At 38.6% G+C, this 23645-nt stretch overlaps 2 protein-coding genes across 2 annotated transcripts in view; one reads left to right on the top strand and one right to left on the bottom strand.

Moving 5' to 3' along the window:
• The window catches only part of LOC103711334 (outer envelope pore protein 24B, chloroplastic-like), a 32812-nt gene extending 20601 nt beyond the window's left edge, over positions 1-12211 (top strand). The window contains exon 4 of the mRNA XM_089924090.1: positions 12072-12211. Within this exon, the coding sequence (XP_089780216.1) occupies positions 12072-12188 (117 nt within the window). The 3' untranslated portion in view covers positions 12189-12211. The remainder of the gene's footprint in view (positions 1-12071) is intronic.
• A 624-nt stretch (positions 12212-12835) lies between these two features.
• LOC103711336 (indole-3-pyruvate monooxygenase YUCCA2-like) lies at positions 12836-19081 on the bottom strand. Its single transcript, XM_026806323.4, has 4 exons — positions 17577-19081; positions 16764-17012; positions 16069-16191; positions 12836-13383 (listed from the first exon to the last, which is right to left on the bottom strand). The coding sequence occupies exons 1-4, from the start codon at positions 18288-18290 to the stop codon at positions 13183-13185; spliced, it is 1287 nt and encodes a 428-aa protein (XP_026662124.3). The 5' UTR covers positions 18291-19081; the 3' UTR covers positions 12836-13182.
• Between the last annotated feature and the right edge of the window lie 4564 nt (positions 19082-23645).

Below are 23645 nucleotides of genomic sequence, written 5' to 3'. Positions count from 1 at the left end.
TGAATCATATAAATCAGGTGTCAATAGGCTGAATCATCAACAAGACAGCTATCGGGAGGTGGGTTTTACGCCCCAGGCGAACCAGCAACAACTCCCTACTGCCATATGCATACATCGAATATGACACCACACCAATATGTAAATCATCACTAGACAGCTGTCGGAAGGTGGGTTTTACGCCCCAGGCGAACCAGCAACAACTCCCTACTGTCACATGCATATGCAGGATAAGACACCATACCGATAACATAAATGCTAGACAGCTATCGGGAGGTGGGTTTTACGCCCCAGGCGAACCAGCAACAACTCCCTACTGTCATATGCATATGCAGGATAAGACACCACACTGATCATATAAATGCTGGCCAGTATCCAGAACAGAAATCCATCTCACATCTACATACTAAACGGCACCTCGCGGGAATTCTACATCCGCGGAAAGCCATACTGCACCTCGCGGGGTCTTACTATGCCCGGCGGCAAGCAGAATATAAGTCGTAGGACCGGCCGATCCTACGCCTAGGGCCGTGTCCCCCCCTAGGAAGGGACTGGGCTCCGCCCACCCAGAAGGCTACTATGTGCACAAAGGCCGATGTTCAACCCCATCGACTATAGGTGTCCTGCAGATACTGCCAAGCCATGCATAAATGCCATAATGCACCCTCCCAATACTCTACTAAAAAGGAGCATAATCAAGACTACCACTCACTCGGCCACGACCCAATTATAACTAACATCAGGGTTGGGAGTGAGGAATCACGGGAGTACAATGCAACTCAATATACCATGAGAAGGGCTCTACAAGTCTTTGAAATAGAGAAAATGAAATCAATTTACAAAAGAAGTTATTTCACAATTCGGAATCAATTTGATTACTCATCAACCCCTCGTAATTCCTCTCAATGTTCCCTCAAATGCATGTACAGAATAATCAAGCATGGAGAATCAAGATTATAGAGGAATCTACTACAATATCAATCAATATGCTCAAGTGGAATCAATTCGCACTTGGCGACATTCATGAAAATGAATTAAGGATGCTCATGGTGCAAAGTACATGACTCCCACTCACAAGTCTTTGAAATAGAGGAAATGAAATCACTTTACAAAAGATGTCATTTCCCAATTCAGATCCATCGTAATTCCTCTCAATGTTCCCTCGAATGCATGTACAGAATAATCAAGCATGGAGAATCAAGATTATAGAGGAATCTACTACAACAATTAATCAATAGGCTCAGGTGGAATCAAGTCACACTTGGCAACATTCATGAAAATGAATAAGGAATGCTCATGGTGCAAAGTACATGACTCCCACTCACCTGTCAATCTGGCACAGCCCTGATACGCCTCCAAAAATCTACAGCAGGCAGTGGGAAACTTCTTCCTCTTGTTCCCTAGCTTCTTGCCCAACTGTGACATGCATTTACAATACATTTAGTCTTGTATCAAGGGCTATAATCTACGTGCCAATTATAACATAGGAAACTTTAATTGATTCAACTTCCCTGTTCCCTAAATCTTTTCTTTTCTTTCTTCTTTTCCTTTTTAATTAATTAACTCACCATTTATGTGTATTAGGGACTCCTTTGCATGAGTACAAGGTCCCTTTTAGCTTGATCTAGGCTTAATACTCTATTATAGCATGAAATCCCCTATTTTCCACCCGGATGAACAGTAACCCGAACTGACAGTGGGTTACTTCATCCCGGTTTTGATCCACTTTCAGGACTCCAAATTTGATGAAATTTTTACCTAACATTCTACGCTCATAGGGAATTCCAAAGAGATAAAATGCATTGCTATCGGAGGTCGTTTGACCCCCTAAATAATTCGCCGAAGTTGGGACTTCGACACAATTTTTCCGTAGTGTCGGAAAAATTTGTCAAAATCTGATTCTTCCTTTTTTAACCGCCTCTACAACCCTTATCCGACCCCTCTAGACTATATCCACCCTTTGTATAGCCTAATGTCATCAAAAGACTAGATAGGGACGGATATTTACCTTTTTCTTTTTGGAAATCGAGGTCTTTGCGTAGAGGGAAAGGAGATCTACACTTTTTCCTTCAGCTGGAAGTGCAACCGGGATCCCTTTCCCTCTCGAATCCCCTTCCTCTTCTTCTTTCTTCTTCTTCTTCTTCTCTTTTTCTTTCTTTCTTTCCTCTCTGTTTCACGCTTGAGACTCCCTCTCTCTCGGTTTCATTCCACCGACAGCACAACCCTCTAATTAAATCACATCAAAACACTATTCACCCTTTGTTTAATATCATTAAATTCCCATTTTGCCCTTGCCACTTCGATATATCTGCAATTATGCCATTATCTTTTGATTCCTTCCCATTTTGCCCCTAACACTTCAACGCATCTACTATTATGCCATTAACTTTTGATTCCTTCCAATTTTACCCCTTATATCAATTTTAAAGGACTATTCTATCCCTTTTTTTATATAAAAAAAATAAAAAAAAATTTTGGGGTTATTACATCCTCCCCCCCTTATATAAAATTCGTCCTCGAATTTAAAAGAGTAAATTATCTGATTACTCAAAGGGATGAGTATATCTACTCTTCATATTCTGCTCGGTGTGGCATTGGAAATCAAATGAATTGGGAGTGTTTTACCTTCTATCTCTACCACACAGGTAGGATACACATACTTCGCTTTTATACTATCCCCTACATGTGTACTAATAGCTAAGGGAATATGCATTAATATCTTATCCTTAGCTAACTTTTTAGCAAAATAAGGGGACTGAATGGGTAGCTCCAGAATCAAATAACACTCTAGCTTTAATCTTATCAATGAGGAGCATACCTGTCACAGCTGCATTTGATGCCTGTGTCTCCTGTGGATTTACCGTGAACACCCTTCCTTGCCCTCTGCCTACTGGAGCTGACAGTTGAGATGGTCCAGCACTCTGCTGTGATGTTTGTGCTTGACCTCTATCTCTGCCTACAGGCTCCCTACTACTAGGCCTGTCCATCTGCACAGAAGGATAAGATGCCAAAGGCACAAACTGCTGGGTGGCACCCTGCGGGCATTCTCTGACAAAATGACCCGGCTGTCCACATCTGTAGCACACTCCCTGACCCATTCTGCATCTGCCAGGGTGCTGCTTCCCACATATGCCACATACTGGCCATGATTGGAACCTAGATTCAGTTCTGGCCATAGTGACTGGAGGACGAGGTACTGATGGTAGAAAAGTATCTTGTGATTGACCTCTTTCCCTCCATTTCCTCTTACGTGGGGCAGGTGGAGCTGAGCGTACAGACTGCTCCATCGGGCCCTCCGAGAGATCTACTCCCTCAGATCTATCTCTACTGCTTTGCCCTTTCCCCATACTCATTTTCCTCTGTTCTCTTTCAGCTCTTTCCTCTTTGTTTCTGGTCTCCCACTGTTTTGCTTTATCTATCAGCCTAGACAAGGTGGGGACCTCTACTGCCAGTACTGCATTATAAAGTGGGGAAATCAGACCTCGTCTGAACCTTTCTATCCTGGCAGCTTCAGTGGGGATGATGTAAGGAGCATACTTCCCCAATCTAGTGAACTCACGAGCGTACTCAGATACGCTCATTCCGGGCATCTGCTTCAGCCTCTCAAACTGAAGAGCCCAATTCTGCCTCTCAGTCGGAGACAAAAACTCATCCATCACTGCTTGCCTGAACTCTTCCCAGGTTGGAGGATTCCTACTGTACAATCTGTCCTCCACTTATCTCTGGTACCAGTCCCAGGCATCTTCCTTCATTGTAAGCCCTACAAGTTCTATAGCTCTTGCATCAGAACAGGGCAGTCTCCGTATCATCTTTTCAGTCTCCTCCAAGAATCTCTGAGGATCTTCACCTTCTTCTCCCTTAAACTCCGAGGTTCTGAGCCTCAGAAATTCCTGTACAGTAATCCCCTCATCATCTAGAGCCCGCCTGGCCAAACTTCTTGGCACAGGTACAGGAGGTGGGATGGATACTACTGACGGGGCAGGAAATTTCCCCCGAGCAATCTGCTCCCTCAGAGCCTGATTCTCCACCAGTAACTGTTCCATCAATGCATCTCTACTTCCTACATCTCCTTGATCATCAACCCTCCGTCTATCAGCAGGAGGAGATTTTTCTCTTTGGGGCTCGACATGTGCGGAACCCGCATCCAATGCTATATCTGGCTCCATCCTCCTTCCAAGACGAGCAGGTCCTCTCCTAGGAAGTATTCTTTATATCTCTCTAAAAAAGTCAAAAAGAGAGGATGGTCGTTACACACTGAGTTATGATATATTTTACTGAGTTGTAAATGACTCATAAAATAACATACAGAAAAATCCTATGCTCCATAGTATAATCCTATACTTAATCCTGACTCACCCTATTGCTCTGACAAGACTCTCTTAACCTTTGCTCTGATACCAAGCTTTGTCACGACCCCCGCCCCGTTCCCGGCGGGCCGCCGCGACGGTCCTAGGGTGCGGGTAGGCATAAGGCCACCAGCCACCGCGTAGAACCCTACTACCTATCAATTATCAATAAATCTTGAAAAATTTGGCATGATGCATGCACAAAATGATCACTTTTTCTATAGTGACCTGTCAGGATTATCTCAATACATACAACACACTACCTGTCAGAGCAGCAATCACATAATCTGTCACATATAAACCTGGACAATATATAGCAATACATTATCACAGGCACACAACTGATCTGCACACATATATATACCTGCTTCCCAATCCATCCATGGTCAAACCCATATCCACAACAGGATCTATGACTGTAACTATGCACTATATATAATAGAAGGTTTATAATACACCAAAAGGGGATAAACCTCTATCTACATTATACTATACTATGGAGCGGCACAGCTAGCAGGCAATCTCTAACCCTGCTCCTCTCTATACAATACCTGCCCTGCAATCAAAAACACCAAACTGGGGAGTGAGTATATAAATACTCAGTGAGTGGAGTAGAGAGTACTATGCACATGAGACAGAATATAATCATGGCTCGAGATGAAATCTCAAGATCAATAACAACATGAACATGAACTCAACATAGAGAATATGGAGTAAATCATCGATATCACCACAATCAATATCAACTCATCTGAAGCATATATGGAATAATCAAGTCAACATATATGCTACTCATGAATATGTTCAACAGGTCATAGTACTGAATCATATAAATCAGGTGTCAATAGGCTGAATCATCAACAAGACAGCTATCGGGAGGTGGGTTTTACGCCCCAGGCGAACCAGCAACAACTCCCTACTGCCATATGCATACATCGAATATGACACCACACCAATATGTAAATCATCACTAGACAGCTGTCGGAAGGTGGGTTTTACGCCCCAGGCGAACCAGCAACAACTCCCTACTGTCACATGCATATGCAGGATAAGACACCATACCGATAACATAAATGCTAGACAGCTATCGGGAGGTGGGTTTTACGCCCCAGGCGAACCAGCAACAACTTCCTACTGTCATATGCATATGCAGGATAAGACACCACACTGATCATATAAATGCTGGCCAGTATCCAGAACAGAAATCCATCTCACATCTACATACTAAACGGCACCTCGCGGGAATTCTACATCCGCGGAAAGCCATACTGCACCTCGCGGGGTCTTACTATGCCCGGCGGCAAGCAGAATATAAGTCGTAGGACCGGCCGATCCTACGCCTAGGGCCGTGTCCCCCCCTAGAAAGGGACTGGGCTCCGCCCACCCAGAAGGCTACTATGTGCACAAAGGCCGATGTTCAACCCCATCGACTATAGGTGTCCTGCAGATACTGCCAAGCCATGCATAAATGCCATAATGCACCCTCCCAATACTCTACTAAAAAGGAGCATAATCAAGACTACCACTCACTCGGCCACGACCCAATTATAACTAACATCAGGGTTGGGAGTGAGGAATCACGGGAGTACAATGCAACTCAATATACCATGAGAAGGGCTCTACAAGTCTTTGAAATAGAGAAAATGAAATCAATTTACAAAAGAAGTTATTTCACAATTCGGAATCAATTTGATTACTCATCAACCCCTCGTAATTCCTCTCAATGTTCCCTCAAATGCATGTACAGAATAATCAAGCATGGAGAATCAAGATTATAGAGGAATCTACTACAATATCAATCAATATGCTCAAGTGGAATCAATTCGCACTTGGCGACATTCATGAAAATGAATTAAGGATGCTCATGGTGCAAAGTACATGACTCCCACTCACAAGTCTTTGAAATAGAGGAAATGAAATCACTTTACAAAAGATGTCATTTCCCAATTCAGATCCATCGTAATTCCTCTCAATGTTCCCTCGAATGCATGTACAGAATAATCAAGCATGGAGAATCAAGATTATAGAGGAATCTACTACAACAATTAATCAATAGGCTCAGGTGGAATCAAGTCACACTTGGCAACATTCATGAAAATGAATAAGGAATGCTCATGGTGCAAAGTACATGACTCCCACTCACCTGTCAATCTGGCACAGCCCTGATACGCCTCCAAAAATCTACAGCAGGCAGTGGGGAACTTCTTCCTCTTGTTCCCTAGCTTCTTGCCCAACTGTGACATGCATTTACAATACATTTAGTCTTGTATCAAGGGCTATAATCTACGTGCCAATTATAACATAGGAAACTTTAATTGATTCAACTTCCCTGTTCCCTAAATCTTTTCTTTTCTTTCTTCTTTTCCTTTTTAATTAATTAACTCACCATTTATGTGTATTAGGGACTCCTTTGCATGAGTACAAGGTCCCTTTTAGCTTGATCTAGGCTTAATACTCTATTATAGCATGAAATCCCCTATTTTCCACCCGGATGAACAGTAACCCGAACTGACAGTGGGTTACTTCATCCCGGTTTTGATCCACTTTCAGGACTCCAAATTTGATGAAATTTTTACCTAACATTCTACGCTCATAGGGAATTCCAAAGAGGTAAAATGCATTGCTATCGGAGGTCGTTTGACCCCCTAAATAATTCGCCGAAGTTGGGACTTCGACACAATTTTTCCGTAGTGTCGGAAAAATTTGTCAAAATCTGATTCTTCCTTTTTTAACCGCCTCTACAACCCTTATCCGACCCCTCTAGACTATATCCACCCTTTGTATAGCCTAATGTCATCAAAAGACTAGATAGGGACGGATATTTACCTTTTTCTTTTTGGAAATCGAGGTCTTTGCGTAGAGGGAAAGGAGATCTACACTTTTTCCTTCAGCTGGAAGTGCAACCGGGATCCCTTTCCCTCTCGAATCCCCTTCCTCTTCTTCTTTCTTCTTCTTCTTCTTCTCTTTTTCTTTCTTTCTTTCCTCTCTGTTTCACGCTTGAGACTCCCTCTCTCTCGGTTTCATTCCACCGACAGCACAACCCTCTAATTAAATCACATCAAAACACTATTCACCCTTTGTTTAATATCATTAAATTCCCATTTTGCCCTTGCCACTTCGATATATCTGCAATTATGCCATTATCTTTTGATTCCTTCCCATTTTGCCCCTAACACTTCAACGCATCTACTATTATGCCATTAACTTTTGATTCCTTCCAATTTTACCCCTTATATCAATTTTAAAGGACTATTCTATCCCTTTTTTTATATAAAAAAAATAAAAAAAAATTTTGGGGTTATTACATCCTCCCCCCCTTATATAAAATTCGTCCTCGAATTTAAAAGAGTAAATTATCTGATTACTCAAAGGGATGAGTATATCTACTCTTCATATTCTGCTCGGTGTGGCATTGGAAATCAAATGAATTGGGAGTGTTTTACCTTCTATCTCTACCACACAGGTAGGATACACATACTTCGCTTTTATACTATCCCCTACATGTGTACTAATAGCTAAGGGAATATGCATTAATATCTTATCCTTAGCTAACTTTTTAGCAAAATAAGGGGACTGAATGGGTAGCTCCAGAATCAAATAACACTCTAGCTTTAATCTTATCAATGAGGAGCATACCTGTCACAGCTGCATTTGATGCCTGTGTCTCCTGTGGATTTACCGTGAACACCCTTCCTTGCCCTCTGCCTACTGGAGCTGACAGTTGAGATGGTCCAGCACTCTGCTGTGATGTTTGTGCTTGACCTCTATCTCTGCCTACAGGCTCCCTACTACTAGGCCTGTCCATCTGCACAGAAGGATAAGATGCCAAAGGCACAAACTGCTGGGTGGCACCCTGCGGGCATTCTCTGACAAAATGACCCGGCTGTCCACATCTGTAGCACACTCCCTGACCCATTCTGCATCTGCCAGGGTGCTGCTTCCCACATATGCCACATACTGGCCATGATTGGAACCTAGATTCAGTTCTGGCCATAGTGACTGGAGGACGAGGTACTGATGGTAGAAAAGTATCTTGTGATTGACCTCTTTCCCTCCATTTCCTCTTACGTGGGGCAGGTGGAGCTGAGCGTACAGACTGCTCCATCGGGCCCTCCGAGAGATCTACTCCCTCAGATCTATCTCTACTGCTTTGCCCTTTCCCCATACTCATTTTCCTCTGTTCTCTTTCAGCTCTTTCCTCTTTGTTTCTGGTCTCCCACTGTTTTGCTTTATCTATCAGCCTAGACAAGGTGCGTCGATAATTTTCTTTCTGACATTTTTAAAAACGTTGTCAAAGCATTGCCTATGTTAGAGTGGAGAATTAAATTGCCGACGCTTTACAAAAGCATTGAAAAAAATGGGAGCTTTGCCGATGCTTTAAAGCATCGGCAATACTTATTCTAACGACACTTTAAAGTGTCGTTAGAATTTTTTTTAAAAAAAATAAAAAACCTAATTATTTTTTTAGGAGGAAAAACTATAGAGAGAGATTAACAAGAAATCTGTTCTCCTTTTGATTCTGTTTCTTCTAATAGCACAAGATAGATAACAAAAAAAAATAGAAAAGAAATAACACAAGAACAACAACAAATACACAATTTATTAATGTTTTTTATATAAATTACAATAGAAAACCTATTACAATAGGAATAACATAGGAAACATAATTACAAATTATAAATTAAAAATTAGAGTAGAAATAGAAGCATCCCTTGGCCTTCATCTTTATCTTAATCTTAGTCTTCATTTTGTTCCTTTTCGAATCCATCAAATGCTAGTTCCTTGAAAACCCAGCTGCCAGCGAGATCAAAAGTGAATTAAAACCCAAAAAGAGGACAACCTAAGAGCGAGAAGATATAAAGTTGCAAAAAGGTGAGAAGAAAAACTCAGCTCGTTTTCAAAAGCTGAGATCGAAGAATGATTTAAGGATTTGGTCGCATATCTTTAGCAACGCAGACATCGACCTTGAGCTTCTTCAAAAAAGCCCAAAACTCCACGAAAGCTCAGCACCATGCATTTCAAATAACATCCAATCTCAGGCCACCTGTTAGTTGTCAGCAACTCAATGTGGACGCTAAACAAATTGGGGGAGAAAAAAAAGCAAACCAAGATAAGATTTTGATGAGTTTCCCACTTTCTAAAGACTTGATTCCAAATAGTTTCTAAGAAAACAAATTAGATAGAGGGGATTAGAAGGTATCGGGATCAAAACTTCAAATCCTAAGAGCTCCGAAAACTTCAAATCCCTAAAACAAAAAAGCAACGAAAAACTTCAAAACTAGCTCAGAAGGCAGATCTCTAGAAACCGGTTCCAAAAAGTGACAAGAAAGAGAAGAGGAGAGGATTAGATATAGAAATCAAAATGATGGATACATAAATATCGGGCCTTCAATCGAAGAAAGACCAAACCAAAATGATGGATTGAAGATTTCAACACAGAAACACAGAAATCACCCTCAAACTCCCAACTCCAGTGGAAGAACAAAGAAGAAATAAGTGCTCAGAGAAGGTTAACCTCGGTTTGGGGCTCGGAGAAAATCCTAGCTTTCGGGCGCCCCCTTCGCGGCGCCCCGCTACTATCGTGGGATCGAAGGGTGTGAAAGCCAAGAGCCTTGGCCCAAGACTAACTGGAGAAGCTCAAGATCGGGGAGGAGGGGGGGCTGGGGGGGAGAGAGAGAGGGAGAAAAGGGGTTGGGACTTGGGATCGGGGAGGAAGAGAGAGGGGGGGGGGGGGGGGGGGGGGTTGTTAACTACTATTCTCCGACGACGCTTTAGAAAGCGTCTTCTTAGTTGGCTATTAGGCCTCCAACAACGTTTTTTTATGCATCGTCTTTGAGGAGAGATTAGCTCGGATCTGATTAGGCCTTGACAACACTTTATAAAGCATCGCCTTAGGAAAAAATTAGGTCGAGATAATTAGGCCTCCGACGACGCTTCCAAAAGAATCGCATTAGCGCACTAAGGCTTGCGATGATGCTTTCTAAAGCATCGTTTTAGTTAAGGAATGCTAGGAGAGCTTCCGATAATGCTTTTCAGCGTCGTAGGATTCCGATGATGCTCAGAAGTGTCGTCTAATTTAGATTTCTTCCAACGCTACTAAAAAGCGTCGGCAAATTTGGCGCGGTGCCTAAATAGCCGACGCTTCTTTCTTGCATCGACAGGTAAGAGTCGAGAAAACCTATTTTTGTTGCAGTGTTAGGGATTGAAAAATTGTAGATGGTATAGTTGTCCTCCATGGACCGGGAATTAAAAGCATTTTTTCATGTGGATTGGATGCTAGAAAACCAATCCACGGGGTTTATAAGTTAACGTGCGGTCCACAGATGGACTGGCCGTTAATTTCTCCTATATTTCAATTATTAATTACCCAATAAAATGATGGGCATATCATGATTAACTTAAGTTGGACAATCTGATGAGTTCATATCATGTCTAGTATTAGGGATTTTCAGATTGTGTTGGATGCACTGGAGACAACTCGTGGGAGAGAAAAACTAATAATGCAACTCCTTTAGCCCAAAACCGTGTCTCATTCGGGCTTTTCAGTGCCAACTTTTTGGAGTCGACAAGTTCATGAACGCACAAGATCAAGAAGACTAATTTTTCTCTTTTCTTGGATCAAACAAGAAGACTTTTATTTTTTTGAGAAAAAACATGAAGACTTAAAGTTAAGAAGAAAAATAAAAGGAACTCTAAAGAGTACTAGCCAAAATAATTGCTTTCAAATTTAATATGAGGTGAAGGTAGTGGAGGACAAGAAGATGCTGATCTATATTCACTAATTGAAAACTGTTGCACAATAGAAGCCTGGGAAAATTAACTTCCTGGCCACTACATGAAGCATGCCAGTAATTGGAGAAGTAACTTGGTTTTGCATGAGAAGGTGGAGGAAAAGGATCCTCCCTATGTGTTGAGTTGTCCTTATCAGCTGGTTGATGGTGTGAAGGATACCAAACCAGTTGACTTTCAGCATGTGACTAATGACTTCCACAGTAGGCCGCCATGCCTGCATGCAGAGTAGAATGTCTTCCCTTTGGATTGCGACGGTAGGAAGCCTGCTGTTATGCAACATGAGCCTGGATTCTAGCTGATGACTCTTGCTTCCTTTTTACAGGCACTTAATAGATTCCTTATTCTACTTTATTTTGGGCATGCTGGGATCTTATGGACCCAATCCTGATTACAATTGATATGAAATGAGAATTGCATTCCAGCATCATGTTCTTTCTTTCAGTAAACACAAAGGTGGTCTTGATCAGTGTAGGACACTGGCATATATGTGGTATTGAATCAGTCAGGCCGGTATCCAAAGGAGTGAGTCTAGAGTGTAATAAAGAGTTCAAATGATTTTGAGAACTGAACAAGTGATGAATAAGATTAGGCATCACTAAAATTTGTTCTTCATATCTCCAAAGGAGTGAGTCTAGCATGCAATAAAGAGAATAAATGATTTAGAGAAGTGAACATGTGATGATTATGATTAGGCACTACTGAAGTTCCAAATATAAAGAACGGGGATTGCTCTTTGCTTAAGAAGTATCTCTCTTTTCTATTATTGTTATTAAATATTGTGGGAGGTTTATTCGCACATGTGGAAACTGCTTGTTGGCAGATGTAATTGGAGTCTCTTGCAATCAATATATATTGTCTGCTTCTCAAGAACTGTGGTCCTTTTTCTTAAGCTTCGATCAGCTAGGAAATACTTATTAAATCGAACATTATCTACAGCTGGGAAAAGCCCTTTCGGGAGAGCTGAGATTTCAAATTTTGCTCTGCAGCACTATGCTTAAAAATTTGCAAAGTCCAAGAAATATGCCAAATTCTGGAGATTTTTTGAGACTGTAAAGTTTACATAAATTACTGACCATAGAGAAGATAATATTTCTAGCAAAAGATGCTATTTTGCAAGCACTGATTGTAAAATGATTGTTATTATTGAACGAGGGTCCATAATCTCAAGGAGCCTAATTAAGATCAATTCCCTTGAGCAAGACCTTCCCTCCTTCACTTCTAGATTCTTTTGAGTGTTCAATTGGTTGCATGAGCATAACTTGCCTGATCATCATGCATTAGCTTTTTCTTCTGCTCAATTGATAATTAAACTTTATGTTCTCGAGTCTCAATTGGCAACAGCAGTTGCGGTTGACACAAAAAAGTTGGTAAAAATATTGAAAGAAAACGGAAGATAGAATATTCTCAAACTTTGATGAATCATATGTTTATCCATTGTGGCATGAATTTAATATGCCATTAACTGATTGCATGCAATGAATAATGACATAAGTTGTGTGCTGCTTAAAAATTAAGAGAGCATAAAGGATTCGGAGGAGGATCTCATGCCTTCAATTGTTTCTTGATATAGCTTCAGTTTTGTAATTTATAAAAAGGTCAGTATAGGGACAACTAATGCAGACATGATATTTTTTTCTGTTAATCATATAGAGATTGGTCTCATTTGAGTATTTAGTGGAAGAAATGCATGTGTTAATTTTTTGAGAAAAACAAAAAAGAAAAGAAAAAGCTTGCATTAACGGCTTGCTATTTCAAATATTTAATAGAAAATATTATCTTGCGCTGCTGGGACTGGTTCATACATTAGTACAGTACACAGTTAGCAGCTAAGCAATACATGGTTGAACCCCATAAGACTGCACTACATCAAAGCTTAGTTATAATTTTGTTATAATCTCCATATCAAAGTAGTAAAGTTTGGTTACTTCTGTGCAATTCTAGTAGTACATTATTCTAAAAGTTAAGGCAAGAACCATAAGTTACAAGACCTTTTAACTTCAGCGGGAGGAATATCTGCAACTTAAAAGCTTCAGTCATTTTCTGCTAACTATAACTCCAAAGGCAGATGTTGCTCGGTCCTGGAATTCCATTGGCAGGCAATGTCCTCTGCTACCCTATGGGCATCCATGGAAGATCCCAATAATCCTCTCCTGGTGAACCCTGTCGCATAAACTTGATTCTTCCCTCTCCAACTGTTAGGAAATGGTTTCCTTGGAAAACCATCTTTTTCATCAAAGAACTCCTCCTCCTTGTGACAAGAAAACAATTGAACACACTCAATACATATTAACATGCATGCAGGCTTACATTAATACACTAAGACATTCATATGCACATACATAAATTCATAGATATAGACATATATACATGTGCCTCACGTCTATACATACATACATACATACATATATATATATACACACACATATATATTATATACATAATATATATATATATATATATATATATATATATATATATATATATATATTACATAAACACACATACATACGTCAAGCAGTTAAAAAATTATATGGTTTAAATAATGTGAAACAATGTATGTTTTTTGATCATTTGATGTATAGGTTAGAGTCTTTAAATCATATAGTTTTTGATATGTAAGTATTTTAAAGATAGCAAATTATAATCAATGGCTTAAATCATTAACGTTGGATCTCTATTATCTGATCTAAACCTAATTAGATTTGAGTGAAGATCCACTTAAGTAGAGCCAACTCTATCTCTGTCTCTCTTTACACACATATATATATATAGACATATATACACACATACATACATACATATAGAAATACAACACATATATATACATACATACATAAATGTGCGCGCGCGCGCGCGCACAATATATATATATATATATATATATATATATATATATATATATATATATATATATATATATATATATATATATATATATATATATAATTAGTAGAGCTAAAATGTGGGCCTCACATAATAGTTCAAATAAGGTCTCCTAAGAGGATGACTAGGTGCCTAATACCGGTAATTCGAGGTGTTAAATACGATATATTATCTACAAACTGCTTTTGATCATATGATTTATTATTGTGTAAAATACTTACTATCAAAAAATGAAATGATTTGAAAATCTCTGGTGTATCACTTGTGCATTTATTGGACAAAAATGGATAGTTTAAGTAACATAAATAATATATTTAGTAATCATTGGATGTATACTTTAGGAATCTCCAAATCAAATAATATTTTTGACAGTAAGTAATTTAAAAATAGTAGGTCATATCTAATTGCTCAGATCATCAGTGTCAGGTCTCTAATTATGCTATCTAAACTTGACCTTATATGTATTGTTATGCGAACGCCTCCATATTAGCTTTACTCTATCTACATCTATCTATCTATATATTCATTTACCTATACATGCGTACATATCTAGATATATACATGTACATATAACTACATAATTATGTGTATTTGTGAGATAGATAGATACATAGAGAGAGAGAGATTGTCATGAGATCTAGTCAAAGAATAAGCGAGGTCCACACTAGGCCCAATGGGTAGTTTTCGATCCATGTGAATGATTGTTTCCGGGACCATGTACCGGATGGGATTCAACGTGAACTGGCTTTGTCGAAGCTGAAATCGATTGTAAGATGTTGATTTCTTCCACTTTCTGCAATGATTTCTCTGGAAGTAGGGATCACTGCTCAGGTGTATCCATTTCTTCTTGCTGTGGCCCATCTTACCATCTTACTGTTGCTCCTGTTCTTCAACTGAGCTGGAACGGTGCCGACGTACCTCCTCCATTCCATAAACAGCTAGCTAGTCTACCCTCCATTCCATGAACAGTAGTCTGCAGTGTACTCCACGGAGGACTGTGACCTCAGTGATTTGGTCCAAAATCACTGTCAAAGCCGGAGGATGTTTTAATATATTTATATCTCTCTCATTGCTCTTGCCCATGCTTCTGCAATAATAATATTGCAGGCGGCCAAGGATTCTTCGCGTGCACCAATCATGACCTATGTTGTTCTTTCTTGTCATCTATACTATCTTAAAGGGAATATCATGATGGGCACATGTCACATGTATCGATTTCAAAAGCGTAATCTGCCTACGAGCATTGCATGAGTTTATATGAAAATGCTATACTTCTAGATTCCTGTATGCTTTTTAGCAAAAAAAATAAATGCTAGTAATATACTTTTCTCCCTGCAGTATTTCTTTCTTTTTTCTTTTGACTCCTAGTTCATGTAAAAAAAAAATACCAGGTGTTCTTGCCAACTCATGGTCTTATTAAGGTTTTATGATTTGCTATGTGGCTTTGCATATAAGTTCCAACTTGGCTAGGCTGACTCTGTAACTTTATATCATTCAAAGTCCTTTGCGTCTATGGTCTTGATTTGAAGAAACCTTTTGCCTAGCATATATCTAATTAACTTCCTCACCACAAATTTTGATCACATCGTCTCTATCTTTTTTGAGTGTAAAATGAGAGAAGTAGAACTTCCCCCAGAATTTTATTATATTAATATTACAAAACTACGTACAAGTTGCTTTATAGTTTGGTGGTGGGGTAAGGGTTGGGGTTACTGATTGAGCCACATTGACTCTATCATAGCCATGTCTCTTCTGCTTGTTCTTTTCATTAGAGCAGCAGCAAGAACACATCCTGGTCCTGTTATATCAGAATATCTGTAGAGCTCCAAGGCATTTTTCTCTTTGGTGATATCTCAGATGGACGAACTGCACTTGGGCTTTTACTTTTCGATGAAACCAAAGAAAAAATGAATCTAACCTAACCATTTGGAGACTACTAGTCCTACATATGATCACCATAGTTTTGCTACTTTTGCATAGAATATGCCTTCATATTTTTTTTCACACTAAATATATACTATGTCTTGTAGTTTTGGATGGTCATCTGTACCTTGAGCCATGAAGGTACGTTGCTTCTATAGCCTGTTGCAAGGATGACTGCGTCGTAGTCCTCTCGTTTGCCATCCACGAATTCCACACCGTTATCTGCAAAGCGGTCGATGCCGGGGACTACCTGCAATAAACTACTTAGATGCATATCAAGAAAAGAAGGCCGATCCAAGTAGCTCAGTATGTTCACTACTTAAACTATCACCATGCATAAATATGGCTTATTCTTACCATATCCCAGCTTCTAGCAACCAAAGGCAGGCTAATCACCTTGGCTCGGGTGAATGATTAGCCTTTCACATCACAGTTATCTGATCCTCATCTAATTATTACTTACTGTTTTTTATATATAATGATTAACAAACTTGCATGGATTCCTACAAACTAAACACATTTTCTATCCTAATATTTTCGAGAAACTCTTTGAGGAAACCTCTTGTTTAAGTTCACGTCTTTTTCCTTCCCACCGGGCAGAAAAGTTTAGCTAGGAGAGTGATTGTGAAATCTTTCAAATCGTCATGATCTGGGCATGGATAAATGTTTAGTGTCATGAAACATCAAACATAAAGATAAATGGATGAAGAACTGACAAATATATATATATTGAATTCAAGTGTGAAGAAAAGAATCACATAACTATGATAGTGCATGGCAAGTAATAAAATGAAACACAGAAAAGAAAAATTAGACCAAGACCTTAATTTGGCCACTTTTGATCTTTGAGAAAGTACCAACATCCAGAACCGGGGTCTTCCCGGTGGTGATCTTTAGTTGGAGGGGCCCCATCTTGGGTCGAGCGAGCCCATATTTCTTTGTATCCCCAAGAATCAGCCATGAGCATAAAAGGAGGAACTCATCAACCAATTTCATAGGAAACCATTTGAGCAGCCGCATTGACAGCCCAAAGGTTGAAATCCCCAGTATTTCCCTTGGCAAGATGTGCAACTGCAAGATTCATGGAGAAAGCAATGCCATGGTTACTGTTGTAAGAAGAATGGTTGTACATAGGCATATAGAAAGTCAAAAACAAAGAGAACTCTTATTTGAAATGAATAAAACGCTGTTAAGAACATGCAGAATGAATTCAGAATACGAAAACCATGTTAAAGAGGTTTTCAAACAAGATAAGGAAAGAAAAATCTTAGGGAAACAAAACACCACATCATTGCATTAGTGCTATATAAAAGAAGAAAATGATAAATGAAACAAAATATAAAAAACATCATGGTAAAAAAGGTAAATTTCTTAAGTGAGAGTGACAGTATATCAGTGATAGAAAATGATAAAAATTATAAGGAGTGGAATGAAAAAGGCAACTGCTCAGATGAATTCAACCTCAATAATAACTAATGATGTGAAAAATCAAAAAAAAAAAAGTTAAGATAAACGTAGAGTAGGATGGGAATGGAGTCAAAGGATAGAGGAGGCCATAAAAAGAAAGGAGAGGGAAAACAACAGAGACAAAAAATAAAAAAATAAACAAAAGAAAAGAACAAATCAGAATCTCACCTTATCTCTAACAACCATGGAGACTTGAACTCCATTGTTACACAGGTCCAAGCAAACCTCCATGCCTGAATTCCCACAACCCACCACCAGAACCTTCTTCCCTTTGAAATCATCTCCATTCTTGTAGAAACTTGTGTGCAGGACCTGTCCTTGAAATTGTGATATTCCGGTGATCTTTGGCAATATGGCCTCAGCATTCTCCCCCGTTGCGACGATAAGCCATCGACATATGAATTCCAAGTCATTGGCCTCCACCCGCCAAAAGCCAATGCTTGGATCATATTCGGCACATCGTACCTTCATTCCGAACAAAGGCTTTACTGAGAAATGCTCAGCATAGGCTTCCAAGTAGCCTATGAACTGCTGTTTTGTCGGGTATGTTGGGAAGGCTGGTGGGAAAGGCATGAGAGGTAGTTCACAAAATTGCTTGGGGAGATGAAGCTTTAGGCGGTCGTAAGTCCTAAGCTTCCATGACGAGGCAATGCAGTTTTCCTTCTCAAGTATCAATGGAGGGATACCTTTCTCTTTGAGGCATGCTGCAGTAGCCAGGCCCGAAGGTCCAGCTCCTACGATTATTGGCCCGGGCACCCATACCTGCTTTGGATTCGATTTCATCAGGGGCCCATACAATTTGATTTCCAGGATGGGAGATGAGTTTTGTTTCGCTGAAGTGACTTTGCACTGTACCTGGGCTCTTCTTAGTATAATGGTCATGAAGAGAGTAGCAGAGCTAGCTTGACGAAGGGGTAGAAAACATGCTGGCAAATATCTCAACCTATATTCTTCAAGTCATTCGGGTATTGTTCGGTATTGCAAAAGGTGGCAAAAGGTCTTCGATATCCATTGCTTTCACTCCATGAATAAGCAAAATAGAGCACAAGATATGGCATAAGAAGTTCCAAACGACAAACTTGAGATCCTGGAGGGAACCTTGACCACTATGAAACTTAGAAACTACAGTGAAGCTTCGAATCTAGTAGTTGGTAATATGGAGATTAGAGCAAAGTAGAGCTGGGAGTATCAGGTTTGGTTGAATAAACACCGGAATCCTTCGAGATAAGAAATGGCTTTTATGTGGTTTATTTAGCTGTGGCAGTAGAGGAGCATCCATATAAATAGCAGAAGTTTGATGCAGAGTTTAAGTGCAACGGGGTTCTTTAAATGTGGTGAAGAAGACTTGTTGAAAAGGACAAGCCGAGCTGTGATAGGAATTTGGCTCTCCATGGGAATACGGAGGGAAAAACAAGCAAGAGGAATGAAAGAAGAGATGGAGAGGATGGAGTTCGGGCAGTTGGATTTTTGTGCAGCGTAGGTGAGATGAGAACAACTGGCTATGAATCAGATAAAGCTCGTGCTATGTTGCTGACGAGGATATATGCTGAATACCTATATGGAGACAACCAAATTAAGAGAAGAATACAAATAGAAACAAGTTGGATGTCACAGTAGCCAATCTGCCACTGGATGGTGAATGGCAGTTCAGAGAAGAAGAGACTGGCTTAAACTTAAACAAGGTTTCTACTTGGAATCTTATGGCTGTTTTCCTTTTTTATGCGCATAACATTTTTTCCCCACCTATTCCTAGGGTACTTTTTGGCCTTGTTTGCTTAGGAGAATAAGTATAGAGCATATGCGATGATGAATAAATATCTAGTATCTAATCATTTGTTTCTCTTTTGGATTAGATAGTTGAATTTTTCTAACATATATCTATATGTCATGGTCCATGTTTGGATGAGAAATGTGGGGTTTCACTTCCCATGCTACTAAAATTCCACGCAGATTAGGTATAAGCTGGAATCTTGCAGGATAATGACATTCTTGTCACTGGGTGGGGTTGGGGGAAAGGGAGGTGGGGTGTGGACAGGTGGGCAATATCACGTCCAAGTGTAGATTCGATCAAAATCAAGAGCTACATTTGATAAACAATTTATTCATAGTAGCTAGTGGGTTCTGGTAGAAATATTGACATTCATCAAATCGCATTCTGCACAAATCTCAAATCACTCCAAACATATCTGTACATATCCCAAAGCAATTATTACACGACCCGGCGGCGGGCTCATGCAAAGGAAAGTGAATCCTTTGCTAAACCGTAAATAATATGTGTAGTAGCTAATTCTTCTTAGTTTAGAAGATCAATCACTTCCAATCCTGATGTATGTTACTTCTCCGAGAATCATGGGAGAGCAGAAAAGTTTCATGGAATAATCCATATTAGATTTCCAATCAAGAAGTGGCATGGAGATAAGGTTAGAGTCCTAGCTTGGTAGAATAGCATGGCCTCTCTGTCCAATACTTTCAATCCAAATATACGCAAGTAGATAAAGTTGCTACCTAGCCATATCACTTTGTGTGCCTGCACGCACCTTGGAAATGTTTCGTCACACTCTCTTGTCTTAAAATGGAAATTTCAAGCCAGGGTCCTACCACCGGGAGCCCAATTCACGTGATTTCGTACTTGTGGCTGCTGAATTCCAAATCTGATAGCTAAGATCCAATATTGAAAAGCCGAAGGACCCTGTACTTGCTTTTGTACTTTGGCAGCTTGCTTGGCTCCATAATTTCTTATCCCTGGCCAAATCTCCATGCCTCATTGCTTCTGGCCATGGAGCTTGAGCACCGAACCATATGGGAGCCCATATGGTATCATTAAAGTTCACCATATGGTTGGACTTCTCTTGCCTTGGACTTACCTTGCGTTGGTGCTAGCTAGGCTGCGCACTTGTGGTCTTATCTTGCCATATCATTAGGTTTCTCTCATGCGTTGTGAATGGTGGGCATCATCTAACATTCAAATATCAGAGGAAATAATTAGACGAAGAAAAAAAAATACCGAATGGTTTCTCTTTTTCCTTTTTTTTTATCAGAAGATTTACTTAACTCAATTTTCAAAAAGAGAAACATGAAGAAAGAACTCTCTTTTATCTTATTCTTGTACCAAAAATATTTGAACTGTGGAAAAATATGTTGTTCAACCTATCAGATTCTAGAAGTGTTATGTTTACATCTTTTCGAGATAACTCATAAAATTCAAAATTTTATTTGGTATTCTTTATTTATCCTTGGGAAGCAAAAGTGGGTACTAATATGTTACAAAATCAAGTTTGGAAGTGATGGGCCAAAGTAGTCTAGACTTCCTAACGTCACAAGGCATCTTTGCAAGATTTTGCAGCAGTTATCAGAACCTGTTAGAAGAAAAGGGCCATCTTTTCTTCTACCATGCCATAAGGATATTTCAACTACAGTCTCTTGCCGCGATGTTGAAAATAGCTAGTCAACTCCGTCTTTTATTTGAGCATGGAGAAAAGCGCAGCAGAGCTCAATAACCAATGGTACAAGATATCAAAATGAACCACTAATCGTTCCAAGCTCCGAGCTTCATCCATTTTCCTCCCCATCGTGTGCACTAGACGTGCCGAAAATATCGCCAAACACCATGTACATTCGACCCTGGATCGGGTCCATTTATCCCTGCCAGTGGTACTTGGTTTGGCTAAAAAATCAAATAGGGCATGAATTAACCCAAAGAGGGTTAGGTTGGAGTATCAATCCGCCTGCTGTCTTGGCCATCGTAGCATTCCACAGCATTCCCAGATTTGGAATTCCCAGTCCACCTCACATTCTTGGTAGATGGATTCCAAGGCACAAGATGAAGCCCTCGGTCGGCGCATATCCCGATGGAAAGGATCTAAGAGCTCATTTGGTTAGAGGCAATCTAGCATGTAAATCCCATACCAAATTATCATATTTAGTATGAAGAGAGGATGGAAGAGAGAGTAAAATAAACAAGGGTTCCCATGGTTGTTTTAATGATAGAAAAAACAAAACAAATACTATTGGGAAGGTGGTTTATTTTTTTCTCATGTCAGATTACTGAGCAGAGGTAATCTAAAATTGTCATTGTTTGATAGAAATGCCTCCATTGTTTTTCGTTGAAACCAATAAATGCCCCCCTTGTAATATTGTCAATCTCCTTTTGGTTGTGTCTAAATATATTTACTTAATAAGACATTAAAAATACTAAAATTTATTTATAATAAAAATATATATTTTTAATATATAATTAATTTAAAAATATTTATTAAATTATATAAATATATTTCAATATTTGAAATGGACTGTATTGACAGTCTTCATACAAGTGGGCTAAAAATGGTCAATAAATGGACTAAAAATAAATAAATATCATCAGTTGAATTATTTATTCAAGATCATTGTTAAAAATTTGGCAATATTTCCCTATAATGTTACCTCCAAACAAATGGTCATCTTTTTTAAGTACCATTTTCTAGAATAATTTTTCCACCAACCAAATATGGTAAAATTTAGTTTCCTCCATAATCATTTTTCTAGATAAATTATTTTTAGAATTATTATATTACCTTGTAATATGATGTACCCCAATCAAAGGAACTCTAATAGACTTATTAAGGCATTGAAGAAAATTGCTAGGAATGGCAGACCTTAAATGGATGTGAGAACTGCAAAAATAAATATTATTTAAAGTAACCCTACCAATAAAGGAAAGATATCTCAATTAGAGCGGTGATCCTTAATGATCTTGATGTCCCCATTTCACAATCTGCTATCTCAAAAAGGAATACTCTTATATTTTGTAATATCCTGTGTGTGTTTAGAGCTGACCTCAATCTGATTGATGTGGACTAGGAGACACTGCAGCACGAGCTCTTTTAGAGCTGACCTCAACCAGATCATTGTGTTTGTGATTTGATTTGATTGGATTTGGATACTTAGCCTAAGGAGGGGGCTAAGGCTTAAACGAGAGAGTATGTGAGAGGCCATGATGGTATATATTTAGTATCAAATAAAGTGTGCTTTAGAATAATCTTGGATACTTATACACCACTAAAAAATCCAAATAATATACTTTAGCTATCAAGGTTTGATGCTTTTTTTGATACCAAGGCTCTTCAAGCATAGAATGAAGAGGCAGGAGGAAAAAAGCCAACATTGCCTTAGACTAACATTTGAGGTAAAGAATTGGGTAGGGCTGTTGTTCACCAAGATTGCATGGTTAGGATTTCTTATACGATCATTGATCTAATTAATCCATTGATCAGGAAAGGCAAAGTAGTGAAGAATCCTCCAAGAAATTAATTAATCAACTCGATCGTATGCCTTCTCCATTTCTAGTTTTATAGCCTTCAAGGAGGTATTACCTCTAGCCCTCTAAAAAGAACATGTTATCTCCTGAGCTATTAAGTATTATTGTATCATCAGATGTATTCCTTTCTGCAATGAAAGCCCCTTACTTTAAATAAACTGACCGCCCAATGAACCTATGTAGTGTTAATGCCAAAATTTTAGTAATGATGTTGTACGTTGAATTACATAAGCTTGTTGTATCAAAAAAAAAAAAAAATTACATAAGCTTATAGGTGAAAACTATGATGGTTCACCGAGATTCCTCGCTTTAGGGATCAGAACTATAAAATTATGCTTCTAAGTTAGACCATATTCTGAATTGCTATTGATAGTGGAGCTTTTATCAGTAAATTTTTTTGAAAGTAGAGCTTTTGCTACTAAAGCTACATTTCTACACATATTTGTTTAGTAACCAACCTAAAAAAATACTTTTATTATGAATAAATAATAATAAAGAATATATAATATAATAATGATAGTAATATAGTATTGTCATAATATTAGTATAACATAATGTAATGTATTATAACATAATATGATATAATATTGTAATAATATAATATAATATAATATAACATTATAAGAATGTATTATATTATTATATTACTATATTATTGTAATATATTATGATAATATCATATATTATTATATTTTTTAATATAATATAATGGAACAATATTATTTTATTATAATATTATAATATAATTTTTTATTAATATAATATAATATTAAATATTGTTAATTTATAATTTATATATTCTATTTTTTATCTAAATATTATAATAATATAATAACTATAAAGTTTGAGGATATCTTAATCACACAAATAGCTTTCCGTGGACTTTAAAAAATGTTTTTGAGGAGAAGTTCCAAAATAGAGCTTTTGTCGAGTAAAATTTT

The sequence above is a fragment of the Phoenix dactylifera genome, chromosome 7 (assembly GCF_051530095.1).
Source record: "Phoenix dactylifera cultivar Ajwa chromosome 7, Ajwa_hap1_PhDact_Kaust_v1.1, whole genome shotgun sequence".
NCBI classification, from domain to species: Eukaryota; Viridiplantae; Streptophyta; class Magnoliopsida; order Arecales; family Arecaceae; genus Phoenix; species Phoenix dactylifera.
Note: the sequence above shows the minus strand (reverse complement) of the source record. Positions and strands in the feature narration are given on the sequence as shown.